Below are 17,147 nucleotides of genomic sequence, written 5' to 3'. Positions count from 1 at the left end.
GTCCCCTTACAAGGCGGAGCCAAAAATCTATTTACCCCCCTAAAATAATCATGACAGCTTTGCAACATATAACTTAGCCACCCACTAAGTAGTTCTGTAGTATGATACATCTGCCAATTAGCCTACATGTTCAAATGTTTATAAACGTTATGAGTGAGTGAACAGTGCAGTGAGTGAATCTTTAATAAATACTGAATTCTATGACATGCTAATTATTGTACTTTTTTTCTCATGTATAACATTATCTGGTTTATTTCCTCCATAGACAACTTACACTAGAAACATTGAAGAAGAGTTTGTGACTCAGGGCTGCCCCGGCGCGCGCAGAGCTCCGTGAGTGATGAATGAGGACCGCGCACCAAACCCCTCCCAGCTCTTTATCGCGCTGCTATTGGCGGAGAACTGCTGTTGCTAGGCTCATCTACTACTCTGGTTTGCTGTGAGAGCCCAAACCCCCATGCATTCCAAAGGAAGTATTCAGAATGAGTGATTCAACTGAAATGATTCTGTATATTCATTTGGTTAGTGCTCTCCGTGATCTTGGGATGTCCATACCCTAACCTTAACCCCTATTCTTACCCTAACCCTATCTGTTTATTTTATTTTATTTGGATAACCATTAGCTTTTGCAAAATCATCAGCTACTCATCCTAGGGTCCACAAAAAAACACAAAACATGACAAGTAACAGAACACGGATAGACAAGGACAGTCATTTAAATTTAAAATACAACGATATACAAACAATACAACAATAAAAAAGAATACAAACAATACAACAACAAAAATTATGTGTGTGTGTGTGTGTGTGTGTGTGTGTGTGTGTGTGTGTGTGTGTGTGTGTGTGTGTGTGTGTGTGTGTGTGTGTGTGTGTGTGTGTGTGTGTGTGTGTGTGTGTGTGTGTGTGTGTGTGTGTGTGTGTGTGTTAGAGTGCGTGTGCCTGTGTTTGTGTATCCTGCCATTCCATGAGATGTTATTGAATCCGTTTTTTAAAGGTCATTTTTCTGTTTGCGTGAGTAATTGGAGATGGAAGGGAGTTCCATGCAATCATGGCTCTGTATAATACTGTGCGTTGCCGTGAATTCGTTTTGGACTTGGGGACTGTGAAGAGAGACCCCTGGTGGCATGTCTTGTGGGGTATGTATGGGTGTCTGAGTTGAATGTTGCTTGATTATGCAGACAATCTGGAATTTTCATCACAATAATATTTCTCATAAAAACTAAAAGAGAAGCAGTTAATCTCTCGTCGACCTGACTGGCATGCATGTTGTTGATTTCAGTTCTGTATGTGCAGTTAAGGGCAAGGCGTGCTGCTCTGTTTTGAGCCAGCTGCAGCTTTGCTAGGTCTTTCTTTGCTGCAGTTGACCATATTACAGGACAGTAATCAAGATGGGAGAAGACCAGAGTCTGAACAACTAGTACAGGTGATTTCTGTCAAAATCGCAGAACATCTTTTTATAACAGACATACCCCTCTCCATCTTCACAACAACTGTGTCAATATAACTTGCCCATGATAATTGACCATCCAATGTTATACCTAGGAGTTTAGCTTCCTCAACTTGCTCAATCGTCACACCCTTTATGCACAACTCCAGTTGAGGTTAAGGTCTTAGAGAATGTTTTGAACCAAATACAATGCTTTTAGTTTTACATCTGTACATAAGACCAGTTTATTACCATTCTGATACTGACTGTAACCAGTAGTGGAAAAAGTACTCGTTTTTTTTTTATACTTGTACTTTTGATACCTCAGTACATTTTAGCAATTCCATTTACTTTTGATACTGAAGTACAAAATCTTGGAGAAATGTTTGGGTTAAGTGGGTTAAAATCTTCCTACAATTCACAGAAGGGGCACAGAGGGACATGTCAAAATGCTGAATTTTGACACTTTAGCAAGTCTTTATTTATATTAAAAAATCTGATTTATTGAATTCTCCATGTGGTCTATATTAAAGGACACCTCATTTAATATAACAGGCTTTTAAAATGCAATATTGGTGCATAATTTCTACTTATATACTACTTATACAATATCAAAGGGACACAAAAGGCAAGCTTTTCGTGGAACGACCCAGCCAGCACATAACATTCAGAGAACCATACTTTCTTAGAGCTTGGTAAGAGCACGGTTGTCCGATTGTTATTTTGCATACAACCTTCCCACAACTTTCTGGGAATGGTGCAGGATAGTTGCTTGGCTTTGGAACATTCTCAGCACATTTAAAGAACTTGACAAAAAAACGTTATTTTCTTTGTATTTCATTACTTTAACAGAATATTTTCTGAATGTTCAAACATGGTTACATTTAATAAACATTTTGATAATGTTCTAGGAATGTTTTCCAACTGGTTTGACATTGGGAATGTCCTCAAATTGTTCAGAGAACATTAAGAAACAACGTTCTTCTTTGAGAACTTCAGTACTTCAATTTCAGTACTTCAGCAACGTTTCCTACAGGTTTCCTTATGGTTCTATTTAAAGTCATGTTCTCACATTGTTCCAAGAACATTAAGAAAATATCCCATAAAAACCACAAGAAAACTTTAGTAACGGTCAGAAAATGTTCTAAGAATTTTATTTAAAAACATATACAGTGCTTTCAGAAAGTATTCATACCCCTTGACTTATTTCAGATTTGTTGTGTTACAGCCTGAATTAAAAATTGATTAAATATACTGAACAAAAATACAAGCGCAACATGTAAAGTGTTGGTTCACATGTTTCATGAACTGAAATAAAAGATCACAGAAATGTTCCATATGCACCAAAAGCTAATTTCTCTCTAATTTTGTACACAAATTTGTTTACATCCCTGTTAGTGAGCATTTCTCCTTTGCCATGATAATCCATCCATCTGACAGGTGTGGCATATCAAGAAGCTGATTAAACAGCATGATCATTACACAGGTGCACCTTGTGCTGGGGACAATAAAATGGCACTCTAAAATGTGCGGTTTTGTCACACAACACAATGCCACAGATGTCTCAAGTTTTGAGGGAGTGTGCAATTGACATGCTGATTGCAGGAATGTCCCCCAGAGATGTTGCGAGAGAATGTAATGTTCATTTCTCTACCAACGTCGTTTTAGAGAATTTGGCAGTACGTCCCACCGGCCTCACAACCACAGATCATGTGTAACCATGCCAGCCCAGAACCGCCAGCCCAGGACCTCAACTGTTCCAGGCAGCTGGAAGACATCGTGTGGGCGAGCGGTTTGCTGTTGTCAATGTTTTGAACAGAGTGCAGTGGCGGCGGGGTTATGGTATGAGCAGGCATAAGCTACGGACAATGAGCACAATTGCATTTTATCGATGGCAATTTGAATGCACAGAGATACCGTGACGAGATCCTGAGGCCCATTGTTGTGCCATTCATCCGCCGCCATCACCTCATGTTTCAGCATGGTAATGCACAGCCCCATGTCGCAAGGATCAGTACACAATTCCTGAAAGCAGAAAATGTCCCAGTTCTTCCATGGCCTGCATACTCACCAGACATGTCACCCATTGAGCATGTTTGGGATGCTCTGGATCGACGTGTACGACAGCGTGTTCCAGTTCCCACCAATATCCAGCAACTTCGCACAGCCATTGAAGAGGAGTGGGACAACATTCCACAGGCCAGAAACAACAGCCTGATCAACTCTATGCGAAGGAGATGTGTCGCACTGCATGAGGCAAATGGTAGTCACACCAGATACTGACTGATTGTCCGATCGAGACGCCCCTAATTTTTAAAAAGGTATCTGTGACCAACAGATGCCTATCTGTAATATATTTCAATTGACTGATTTCCTTATATGAACTATAACTCAGTAAAATCTTTGAAATTGTTGCACATTGCGTTTTATATTTTTTTCTCTCACCCATCTACACACAATACCCCATAATGACAAAGTGAAAACATGCTTTTAGAAATGATTGCAAATGTATTGAAAATGAAATACAGAAATATGTAATTAACATCCGGATCCACACACTTGAGCCAATACATGTTAGAATCACTTTTGGCAGCGATTACAGCTGGGAGTATTTCTGGGTGAGTCTCTAAGAGCTTTGCACACCTGTATTATACAATATTTCGACATTATTATTTTTTTAATTCTTCAAGCTCTGTCAAGTTGGTTGTTGATCATAGCTAGACAGCCATTTTCAAGTCTTGACATAGATTTTCAAGACGATTTAAGTCAAAACTGTAACTAGGCCACTCAGGAACATTCACTGTCATATTGGTAAACAATTCCAGTGTATATTTGGCCTTGTGTTTAGGTTATTGTCCTGCTGAAAGGTGAATTTGTCTCCGAGTGTCTGTTGAAAAGCAGACTGAACCAGGTTTTCCTCTAGGATTTTACCTGTGCTTAGCTCTATTCCATTTATTTTTATCCTAAAAAACTCCCTAGTCCTTGCCGATGACAAGCATACGGATAACATGATGCAGCCACCACCATACTTGAAAATATTAAGAGTGGTACTCAGTGATGTGTTGGATTTGCCCCAAACATAACACTTTGTAGTCAGGACAGTTAATTTCTTAGCCACATTTTTTGCAGTTCTACTTTAGTGCCTTATTGCAAACAGGATGCATGTTTTGGAATGTTTTATTCTGTACACACTTCCTTTTTTCACTATGTCATTTAGATTAGTATTGTGGAGTAACTACAATGTAGTTGATCCATCCTCAAATTTCTCCTATCACAGTCATTATACTCTGTAACTGTTTTAAAGTCACCATTTGCCTCATGGTGAAATCCCTGAGCGGTTTCCTTCCTCTTCAGCAACTGAGTTATGAAGGACGCATCTATCTTTGTAGTGACTGGGTGTATTGATACACCATACAAATTGTAATTAATAACTTCACCATGCTCAAGGGGATATTCTGTCTACCAATAGGTGCCCTTCTTTGCGAGGCATTGGAAAACATCCCTAATCTTTGTGGTTGAATCTGTGTTGAAATGACCTTACAGATAATTGTATGTGTGGGGTATAGAGATGAGGAAGTCATTCAACAATAATGTTAAACACCTATTATTGCACACAAAGTGAGTCCATGCAACTTATTATGTGACTTGTTAAGCAAATGTAAACTTTTGAATTTATTTAGACTGCTATTACAAAGGGGTTTAATACTTATTAACTCAAGACATTTCAGCTTTTCATTTTTTATTAATTTGTAAAAATGTCCAAAACCATAATTCCACTTTCACATTATGTGGTATTGTGTGTAGGCCAGTGACACAAAATCTCAATTTAATCAATTTTAAATTCAGGCTGTAACACAACAACATTTGGAAAAAGTCAAGGGGTGTGATTCACCATGTGAATACTTTCTGAAGACACTGTACGTTCCGTTCTCTGCATCAACAAAACTCTCTCTATCCTCTATCTTGTTAAGAGTGTTCAGGTGTGTTGGCCATGGCCTGATCTTAATGAGTGCTTGTTTCCTTTTAAATGGGGTACGTTTGAGTAGACTGAAATGAACAGCTTTGTATGAGTTTTAAAAAAACATGGCATGCTAGCTCTTTCCTGGTGGCTCAGTGGACTAATTCCATGGATTGAGAACAGAAGATCATAGGTTTGACTCTCACTGATGCCGTGCCACAATAAAAAAGAAATGTGTTTGCATGATTAATGCTTAGGGAAATAAATGTCTTTCTGTGCTTGGAGTTCAAAACAGTTAAGCTAGCAGTGTTGTTAAAAGTCTTATTGAAACATGTACTCAGAACGTTATTTAATTATCTTCAAATACCCTATCATTTCCACTCTCAAAACATTAATAAAACCCCAGGAAAACTTTCAGGGAACCAGAGTAAAACATTCTCAGAACCTCATAGCAACTTAAAAATGTATGTTCCCAGAACAGGCAAAATTTTCACTTCCATTCTCAGAACGTTTAAAAAACGTTCAGTTTTAACGTTTAGGAAACATATGGCTTTGTTCCCAGAACCAATGGGAAACCAAAAGCCTACGTTCCCACAACTCCCAACTCCCTAAATGTGCTAGCTTGGCACAAAAACATTTCTCTAATACCTTCAATGCTGTTCTATTTGTACTTAAGTTAACTGGGCTTCTTAATGGTCCTATTATATACTTCGTCATGACCCAGTTGGGTCTGAACACCTATAACGATAACATTCTGAAGGAGGCAAGCTCTTGTAAGTTGTCAACACCATGGTGAAGTTGGACGCTCTCAGGCAAACGAGCACAGGACCCTATCCTGTCTGCTGGGTCTCCAGTGGGCCCTCTGCCAGGACCCTCCCCGCCATGCTGGCCCATATGCCAGGGTATATTTCACTCAGAGTGGCTGGCTGCAATAACGGTTGCGGTAGCACCACTGAGTTGGGATGACCATCTGTCCACCAGAGAGCTAGCAGGGCCTGGGCAGCCTGCAGCCTGTCAGCTACTAGACCAGAGAGTAGAACGATCTCCAGTCAGTTTGTTTGAGGGACCAAGATTATCCAGTAATGCCTACTTTTAAGTACTCTTATAAGTCAGGGTTGTGGGGGGGGAAAAACGTATAACAGTTTTTTACAATCACTTTGGCACTAATTTCGGAACCTTGATGTCATTTTTCAAAGCTCCAGACACAAAACTCACAACCAATGATCAAAATGAAAAAAATTCTAAACTAGAACACTTTTTCCAATTGCTTGGATACAATACACATAAAGCTAAGATCATTTGTTCATTGAACTAAAATCACCTGTTCAAAATGACAACTTAAAATCAAAGTATTACCATTTCAAAATGCAATTCACACATTACATCTGAGATGACTATCTATTCATTTCATTACAATGATCTAACTATCAATTGATACAACTGCTCAAAATGATAAGTAGCTGTTGCATTCCTCTTAATGCATAGTTTTATGGAAACTGACAAACAATATTCCATGTTTAGATCATGAAAGTTTCAGGATAACGAGATCCATTGACACCAATTACCGTGGAACATGAACCAATTGGACTACATTATCTATGGATGTAATATTTCATTATCATTCTTTATCAGACACTGTTTCTATGGTCCCATGTACCACTTTTCCAGACCATATTTTCAGATTTGACATTACTGTACACTCACTGGCCACTTTATTAGGTACACCTATCTAGTACTTGGTAGGACCCCTTTTTCCTCCACAACAGCCTGAATTATTCACGGTGTTGTACGTTAAGAGAAGCCCTTCTGCACACCACTGTTTTAAACGGCTGTTATTTGAGCATTTGTGGCCTTTCTGTTAGCTTGAATGAGTCTGGACATTCTCCTCTGACCTCTCTCATTAACAAGGTGTTTTGCCCACAGAACTGCTGCTCACTGCATGTGTTTTGTTTATCGCACCATTCTCTGTAAACTCTAGAGACTGTAGTGCATAAAAATCCCAGGAAGGCAGCTGTTTCTGAGATGCTGGAATCACCATGTGTGGCATCAACAATCATACCACGGTCAAAGTTGCTTAGATTACGCATCTTGCCCGTTCTAATGTTAGGTCGAACAACAACTAAAGCTCTCTACTCTATATACTCTATATATTGAGTTGCAAGCAGCCACATGATTCGCTGTTCGAATGTAACCTTCCTTGATGGGCTAAATCAGGTCTGTAGAGCTGATGGCATGACCTATGTCATTGTGTGGGATAATGTCAGGTTCCACCATGCTCAAATGGTGCAAGCATGGTTTCAGGACCATCCACAATTTACCACCCTGTACTTACCCCCATACTCTCCTTTCCTAAAACCCGATTGAGGAATTTTTCTCCACATGGAGGTGGAAGGTATATGATAGGCGCCCTCACGAACAAGCCACCATTCTCCAGGCCATGGATAACGCATGCAATGACATCACGGCAGACCAGTGTCAGGCCTGGATTTGCCATGCCCGAAGATTCTTCCCAAGATGTTTGGCTAATGAAAGCATCCACTGTGATGTGGATGAAAACCTATGGCCAAATCCACAAGACAGGGTTGAGGGAAATATAGAAGTACAGTAATCAATCCTTTGTTTTGCTTTTTACAGTAAGCCAGGTGAGGAACACTGCAGTTGATGTTTTACTGTAGTTTTTTTTTTTTGTAGCTAATTATTTTTGCTTTGATTCAAAGAAACCTATGAGTGATTTTATTGTATTTCATCAATAAATTTCAGATTTTGTTCAATGATTCCACTGTGTCTGTAGTATTTTCTTTACTAGTCCTTTTACAGTGATGTATTTATGTGTAGTACCATAATGAAACATGTATCACATATTTTGTACTACAATATTTAATGATAGAACGAACAACTACACAGTGAAACTATCGGTATCTTGTGTGTGGGTGATCTAAATGAATGTTCCTATGCTATTTCATGATAATTTTTTTATTTGAACCAATGATTCTGCAAGTGCAAGGTTTCTTTAAAGATATGAATGCACAATGCAATGTTTTGAACATTGGACAGCCTGTGTTACAAGTGATGACCGTTTTGAGTTTTGTGTCTAGAGTTTTGAAAAATGACCACAAGGTTCTGAAATTAGTGCCAAAGGGATTGTAAAAAACTGTAAGAGCACCCTCAAAGTTCTGTATCCTATTTTGTACCATGGTCACTTTTAGAGTTTACAGTTTTTTCCAATTGCTAACACACTAAAATGACATGCACAGCATAATTATTTAAACTGACACACAGAGAGCAAAACCTCTTCTCAAGTTTCCAAAAGTCTAAACACATTTTCTGCTTTACACACATTTTGCAATTCAAAATGGCACTTTTTAAATACACTGCACACGCTTCTCTGCATAAGACACAACAATCTGACATAAAGTCACATGTTTGCCATTTCAAAACACTGCCATTCAAAATGACACTACATGAGCTAATTGGCCAATACATGTGCCACCTGGCCAAACACCTCAATGGTTAATTGTTACCACTTCAATTAGGAAGTAAGCACTATGAAAATACCACAAAACCTTTTGTTTTACAACAACAATGGAAGCCGTTGCAGAGAGAGGAAGAGGAAGAGGAAGAGGAAGAGGGAGGGTGAGAATGAGAGGGGGAGGAAGAGTGAGAGGTAGGGGTAGAGCTGGTAGAGAAGTTCATGGCCAAATAAGACAACAACTTTCAAATGAAATCAGAGCAACCTTAGTTGATCATGTCATCAACCATGGGCTGACAATGCGAGAGGCTGGACAGAGAGTGCAGCCCAACCTGAGCCGTTTTACTGTCGCCTGTGTCATCCGGACATTTAGACTGGAGTACAGGTATGTAACCGAAATGTATTTCACACTATGTAGTACACCCCATGTTATAGTGTATCAGGTGGGTGACACCTGTTTACTTCATGAATGGCTGATGTCATACACTAACTGCACAAATTTCCTGTAGAATTTACTCTACTGTGGAGGAAATATCTTTAGGCTGCATTGTCCAAGCCCTATATTTTTGTTTTTTTGTTTTTCTAAAGGACTGAGAGACGCAACCATGGTGGAGGAAGGGGCCAAATGTTCACTGGGGTACAGGAAGCTGCCATTGTAAACTTGGTTTTGGAAAATAATGAAATCAGATTACGAGAAAACCAAAGCCACATCATCCAAGACAACACCATATTCAACAACATTCAACGAGTCAGTCTGTCCACATTGGCTCGCATTCTCAAGCGAAACCAAATCAGAATGAAACAACTTTATAAGGTGCCGTTTGAGAGAAACTCTCAAAGAAACAAAGAGGTCAGACGAGCATATGTGGATGTAAGTACAATATTGACTGCAGTACACTACACGCAACATTGTTTCCCAGTGTACTGGATAACACCATATTGACTGCTTTTGTTCTTTGTTTTCAGGGAGTACTGGAAATGGATGCTCATGCAATCCCACATGAGTTCATCTTTATAGATGAGGCTGGGTTCAACCTAGCAAAGACCAGAAGAAGGGGGAGAAACGTCATTGGCCACAGAGCCATTATAGATGTTCCTGGCCAACGTGGTGGGAACATCACAATGTGTGCTGCCATCTCCAATACGCATGGTGTCCTCCACCGTCATGCCAACCTTGGACCATACAACACAGCCCATATTCACACATTTCTGGACAGACTCCACAACATTCTCATACCACCAGAGCATATGAATGATGCAGACCATCAAAGAATCTGGTATGTTGTAGTATGGGACAAGGTGAGCTTTCATCGTGCAGCCCCAGTCCAAAACTGGTTTGCTGACCACCCACCATTTCTCGTGCAATACCTCCCACCATACTCACCATTTCTGAACCCCATAGAAGAGTTATTTTCGGCATGGCGGTGGAAGGTATACGACCGGCAGCCCTTTGAGTGCATGCCTCTTGTGCAAGCTATGGAAGAGGCATGTGATGAGATTGATGTGGGTGCGATTCAGGGATGGATAAGGCACTCAAGGCGCTTCTTCCCTCGATGTCTGGCAAGGAAAGATATTGCCTGTGATGTGGACGAGGCGTTGTGGCCAGACCCAGCTGTGCGGCAAGATGCTGCCTAATTATTTTTCTTGACTCTTTTTTTCTATATATTTTTTCTGCACATTTTTTCTGCAATTTTCTTTTTCAGTTTACTGTTTTTTTTGTGAGCATATTTTTTTTCAGTCCAATGTAAATATATCTGCTGTGCATATGTTGCACTGACTTGTTTGGTGAAAAATAAAAAAATAAAATGTTTCAACAGCATGTGTGTGTGTATCTGCAAATATTTCTGTGCATCTGAAGAATTTTCTACAATTTGAACTATTTTAGTATTATGGCAAAGCATACTAAAGATGACAGTGCTTTTCATTATGCCCAACAGTGTGTATTTGGTTAGACGTGTGTGCCAATGAAGTGTGTGCCATTTCGTGCAAACGTTTGATTTTGATAATGCTATATGTAGTTTTGGTTGCAGTGCTGAATTTTGCAGCATATGAGGTATTTTGCAGTTTGGGTGTGTGGTTTTGTGAATTGTGTTAAGTATTTTGATAAAACCAGCCTAGTTTGCAAAATTGTGTTTTAGCAATTGGGTAAAACTGTATTATTCCACTCTATTTGTCTGTTTCCGATGGTAATATATCAAAACCGCAGCAAATGACAAAGAGTAGTCAGGCTGATCATTGATTTGTAAAGACCCACAATAATGGGAAGAGGATAATTGGGTGAGAAGTTCAGGGCCAGGGAAAATAAGTCTTGGTGAATGTAGTATTTCTGGTAAACAAGCTAGACAGCTGAACTGAGAGAGTTTTCTTTGTACTTTGAACACGCTGCCTTGCCAGTACAATCTGTGTGCATTTGGTGTGGGTGACGTGGCTGAGTGTAGACAGACTGTACTCAGCCAGGGCGGTGTGTGTGTGTGTGTGCGTGTGTGTGTGTGTGTGTGCGTGCGCGCGCGCGCGTGCGTGCGTCTGTCTGTCTGTCTGTCTGTCTGTCTGTCTGTCTGTCTGTCTGTCTGTCTGTCTGTCTGTCTGTCTGTCTGTCTGTCTGTCTGTCTGTCTGTCTGTCTGTCTGTGTGTCTGTGTGTCTGTGTGTCTGTGTGTCTGTGTGTCTGTGTGTGTTGGTTTGAAGTGTCTGTTTTGTGTACCTGTGTCTTGTCAGTGTTTTTTTGTGAGTGTCTGTAGTCTTCTAGTGTGCTGGTATGTGTTATTATTCAGACTGATGGTCACAAAGCTGCTCAGCCCTTTGCAGATAACCTATGAGACATAATGGTGTTGCTTTGTTCTTGACCAATAGCCAATATTACTAATGTCTCTATGACACAACCACCCTCTCTTTCACCCTCTCTCTTTGTCCATCTGCTCCTTTAAATTTGACACTATCTTTGTTAATCTCTTCCTTTGAATTTTACACTATCTTTGCCCTCATCTTTCTTCCTTTTGTTGCTTCTGCTTTCTCCCACAGTAGTTATCTCCCAATTACTTAGCTAACATTGTGTGCTGTAGTGGTGTCTCTCCCACTGACAGGATCTCAGAGTTAGCCTGCCTGGACAATCCACTGGCCTTTTCAAAGGACATTACATTTGACATTTATATTTAGCAGACGCTCTTATCCAGAGTCAGTGCATTCATGTTGTAGTCAACAGTTAGCCTGTTGACGTCAATTGATTGAGCTTATTTAAACTTCATGTTCTTAAATAGATAGTATGAAATGTGATGTAGGCCTACCTACCGGTTGTTGCTTTTTTTAACACTCATACAGACAGTGGTTGTCAATTTTCCATTGCAGACTCTAAATCTAAATCTATTTTTCTCTCTACTTCTGGGTCTCCCTGTCCTCTCTTGGCTCTTGTCCTCCACATTAATTATCTAATTTCATCACTAATATGTCAGCATATAATGAATTGTACTGGTTACAATTATTTTTAATACTCTTGTTTCATCTGTTTAATTGATTAATACATTTAGTGGATGGGACAGTGTGAAAATACGTGAAGTCACTGAAAAGTTTGTGTTATATTGTAACGCTGAGTAGAAACCTGAGTTATTGAAGTTTAAAAAGTAGGCACATTAGTGATCATGACACACAAAGTTTTGAAGCTGGGTGCATCCATATACTGGAGAGATCCATTTTAATGTTGGCTTCCACACAGTTTGCCCTTTATCATGAGTTTGATTAAGAACCAATTCTGTTTTACAACAATGACGATCTGTCGACTGTTGCAGTGGGAAGATGAGGATTCAAAATGACCTAGTTAAAAACTGCCAGCAGGTTGATTTGATGGCAATCAAAACCAGTATCAGAGGCCAGGTAAGACATTGGGCCAGGACACAGGGGTAGCCTACTCCTCTATCCAATTGGTTTTAGTATTACATGTTTTGTTTATTGTGGTTGTGCTTTCCTATTGGTAAAGGGGAATGTTTTTTTTATATCAGTTTTGTCAACTTAGGTCCCTCAGGCCCAGGAGGGACCTTGCTGCCGAATGTAGCATGTTAGAATTTAATGGTCTTCATTTCAGCACCAAGGACAGCGTCCGTTAACCGGATGCCCCCAGGTGGACTAGGAGCTTCTAAAAGCACTGGGTGTATAAATGGAAGAGGAAATACACAAAATGGCCTAACAAAAATGTCTGATGGATAATTGTTTGATTCCCTATACATATATTTTGCTAAGCTAAACTGTTTTTCTTGTCATGTGACCATGGATAATGCTTGCATATTTTCAATGAATTATTATTTTAATTTTCTTAAAATAAAATAATGTGCTTAAATACTTTTTTCCCCCCTGTTTCCGTAGGCTAGTTTGGTGGTTTTGTGCCTTACAGAGGAATCACTAAACTGCTTTGATTTATTATTGAGTTTAAATCTGTGTACACCTTGGTTCGGCTCCATATAGGCTACTGCATGTGGAGCCGACAGAGAGCATCCGCCCCCTTGAGAGTTCGATCCGGGGTGCCTCTCGGCGGGGGTCCGGCCCCGCCAGACAGCGCTCACAATACACAGAGGCTTTACCCCCCTCACATCCTTGCTTTCATATCTCTGTGACTAATGTTTTCATATGGCTGTGATTCAACTCTAATCTAGTTATGGCATGGTTAATCTATTCAGTCGTTTGATGCTGCTTGGCCAAGTTCTTTAAAATTTCGTTCATCATTTTCTTTGTGGCATTAAATAACACATGGCTGAACTTCATGAAAGAACACAACAGTTGTTGGGTAGCCAGTGAAGCAATGTGTATTATTACAACATTCATGTAAGCCAAGAGCCTAGTATCTGTTAAGATGATAGGCCTAGACTTGTTTGAGAGAAGGTTGAATAAACTATGCATAGGCATATGTACCAAGAGAGACACATTTGAGAGAAGGTTCACCCAATGGAAGTGGCAGACTACTAATATCAGTCCCTGTCCACTGACATTACATACACCGTTTAGATTTCCCGGGATACACTGACTAGCACGTGGCCGCAACGTCACATTAAAATCAGAACCTCGAATAGCGGCTTCTGCCAATGCGCAGCAAGACGGCAGAGCTTTTTTTCCTTCGCGGATAGACTGAGGAAGGAATAATCATAGGAAAACGAGGTGACAACAACGATACAAAAAAACACATCTGTGTTTCAATTTGGCTAGCATGCATTTTTATGGCAGGATCCTCTTTTTGTTCGTCCACCAAATCAATTTCGATGGAGGCACGTCTGCTGACAGAAGCAAGTATTTAAACAATGCCACGTAAAATAACGTTTTATTGTTGTTGAATGGACGTAATTAGTTGTTGGTAGTAAACGAACCCGTTATTTGGTGGCAAAGTTGATCTGGCATGGCGATGTAATCGGTTTGCTTCGTTCCCATACTCTGGGGGGTTATTCCCTGCCATCTCTGTTCTTCCTGGTGTGTGTTCTGCAGGAATCGTTGCAGGAAGAACAAAAAACAGCATGGAATTTCAATGGCAAAGGGATGTGTGTTCTTCTACAGGTTTTTGGTGTCTCGTCCGATCCTGTTTAAAATGCGAACACGTTGGATAGTAAAGTGGCTCTCGGACTTATGTGGAGAGGGAACCGTGAGGGACATATTCTCTAACAATCAGCCAGAAAAAACAGTGAGGAAACAGGGGAAGAGAAAAATACGGTGTTTTGAAGTCTAGCATGCCATTGAGGGACAAACAAAAGAGAGGTGGTTGTCAACTGGCCTTTTTTGTACGGACTAAACAGATGAAAGCAACACCCAAAAATGACTCGGTGGAATTACGGATGACATAGTGACATCTGTTTTTTAATAACATTGTATATTATCCCTGGGCCTTCAACGCTACCCGCTCCTCTTTATCTTGCTCCCTCTCTGCTTGCGATAGAATTTCCTTTCAGAACCTTGGACAGCTCCCGTTAAACGCAAGCGTTGCCATTGTGCCATAAGTGACTGGATCGAAAATGTACATGAGGGGATTCAGTTTGATCCTATTGCTGTTTGGTTATGCTCATCGCTCACACTGAAAGCTATCGGGAATTGTTGTATCGGCATCCGTTGAATTCCAAAAGAACTGCCCATCCATGAAAAACTTCCGCATTGTCTATCGGCTACACATGGTAACAGAGAAAATGTAACAATGAGAGATACAATGTATTTACATTGTAATGTTTTGATTACCGTTGAACAATATTTTTTTTCGGCAGTCATGCTTTTTATAGAAACCTCTGGTATTTTTGTTTTGATAGTATAGCCCATAGCTAGGGAAGGCTACTTGAACCAAATAGGTTTGCACTTGGTAATAATAATAGGCTACTTACAAAGCCCATTTTGGCTCTCAAATCGTGCATAAGAAATGCCTGATTTATACAACTAAATGTATTGATACTTTCTATTTCACCCTACAGCCGCATTTTGCCAATGTGGGCTAGTTCATGATGTTTAAGTACCGGATCCGTATGTTTTTCAATGAACTGAAAGTGCTGGTTTTGATGCGGTCTGGCTTAAGACGGGGGACCGATTCTGACACAAACCCAGACAGGCGAACAAGCAGCATGCGAGGGCTCGGGGTAGGAGGCTGCGGGTGGCCACCCTTCGACTGCTCTACCCGGGACGACGAAGAAGAGTACTATGGCACCAATCCCCGGCCGCGGAGCCTGGCATTCGAGGAGAAGAATGCGAAGCTCCAAGCGAGCCTGGACACTGTATCGCTCACAAGCAGCTTGGACAGTGGCATGCGCTCGCCGCAGTGCCGAATCTGCTTCCAGGGCCCCGAACAGGTAGGCTTTCCTGTCCTTCACCTATCTATCCACGTCTAGGCTACAGTTCCCTAGGCCCCTTTTGATTACCAATTGTCTCCCCATTGTTTCCAGGGCTATGCCTGTAAGTCCCTTCAAGGCTTCAAAGTTGGTTCTTCACATGTATTTCAGGTCTATACATAAGCCCACACTGCAGGGAAGCTCAGGTATCACCGTATGGCTGAGGAAAACAAGCATGTATTTTATCAGGGCAAATACCAAACTTTTCCACAATAGATAAAGTCAACCTTTGTCTCCAAAGACCCCATAAGAGACACATTGGCTCCATGCAGACTGTTACGTTCTCCTGGAATCCAGAGTAACTCATGCGGATACAAAGCTTTTAACTAAAACTTTGTTGACATGTTTCTGCATCCTCATGTTCCAGCTGCAGCCCAAACAGACAGTGATACAGCTTCCTCCCATTGAGGAGCATAAGCAGGGTTTTCCTTCAGTGACTTACAGCTCCGGTTAAATTTAAGCTCTGCAATTGTGACCCCATTAGGGTGCCACAAGTTTGGTTTCACGAAGCAACTCATGAAACATCAAATCTGGAAATGTCTCCAATGGGTCAAACTTTCACAAAGTGTTATAGAGAATTTACATCATGGATGGCTATCAGTGCTGTGCCAATATTAAACATTATTGTATTGTTATCCTGTTTGAGGGACAGTTTTCCAATAGACAGCACATTTTTTTCAATATAGTTGTTCGTACTTGGTTCCATACATTGTTCCATACATATATTGTTCCATACATACATGCAAGTACCTGTCAAAAGTTTGGACACACCTACTCTTTCCAGGGTTTTTATTTATTTTTTATTATTTTCTACATTGTAGAATAATATTGAAGACATCAAAACTATGAAATAACGCATATGAAATCATGCAGTAACCAAAAAAGTGTTAAACAAATCAAAATATATTTTATATTTGCAATTCTTCAAAGTAGCCACCCTTTGCCTTGATGGCAGCTTTGCACACTCTTGGCATTCTCTCAACTAGCTTAATGAGGTAGTCACCTGGAATGCATTTCAATTAACAGGTGTGCCTTGTTAAAAGGTAATTTGTGGAATTTATTTCCTTCTTAATACGTTTGATACAATCATTTGTGTTGTGACAAGGTAAGGGTGGTATACAGAAGATAGCCCTATTTGGTAAACGACAAAGTCCATATTATGGCAAGAACAGCTCAAATAAGCAAAGAGAAATGACAGTCCATCATTACCTTAAGATTTGAAGCTCACTCAATCCGGAAAATGTCAAGACCTTTGAAAGTTTCTTCAAGTGCAGTCTCAAAAACCATCAAGTGCTATGATGCAACTGTCTCTCATGAGGACCGCCACAGGAAAGGAAGACCCAGAGTTACCTCTGCTGCAGAGGAAAAGTTCATTAGAGTTACCAGCCTCAGAAATTGCAGTCCAAATAAATGCTTCACAGTGATCAAGTAACAGACACATCTCAACATCAACTGTTCAGAGG

The 17,147-nt window shown here is 40.3% G+C and overlaps 1 protein-coding gene across 1 annotated transcript in view; it reads left to right on the top strand.

The window, feature by feature from the left end:
* The first annotated feature begins 15,303 nt into the window (after nt 1-15,303).
* Nucleotides 15,304-17,147, top strand: part of LOC120064915 (E3 ubiquitin-protein ligase MARCHF9-like) — a 39,137-nt gene continuing 37,293 nt past the window's right edge. Inside the window, exon 1 of the mRNA XM_039015505.1 lies at nt 15,304-15,645. Within this exon, the coding sequence (XP_038871433.1) occupies nt 15,304-15,645 (342 nt within the window). The remainder of the gene's footprint in view (nt 15,646-17,147) is intronic.

This window comes from Salvelinus namaycush, chromosome 20 (genome assembly GCF_016432855.1).
Source record: "Salvelinus namaycush isolate Seneca chromosome 20, SaNama_1.0, whole genome shotgun sequence".
NCBI classification, from domain to species: Eukaryota; Metazoa; Chordata; class Actinopteri; order Salmoniformes; family Salmonidae; genus Salvelinus; species Salvelinus namaycush.
The sequence above is the reverse complement of the archived record's forward strand: the minus strand, read 5'-3'. Positions and strand labels throughout refer to the sequence as shown.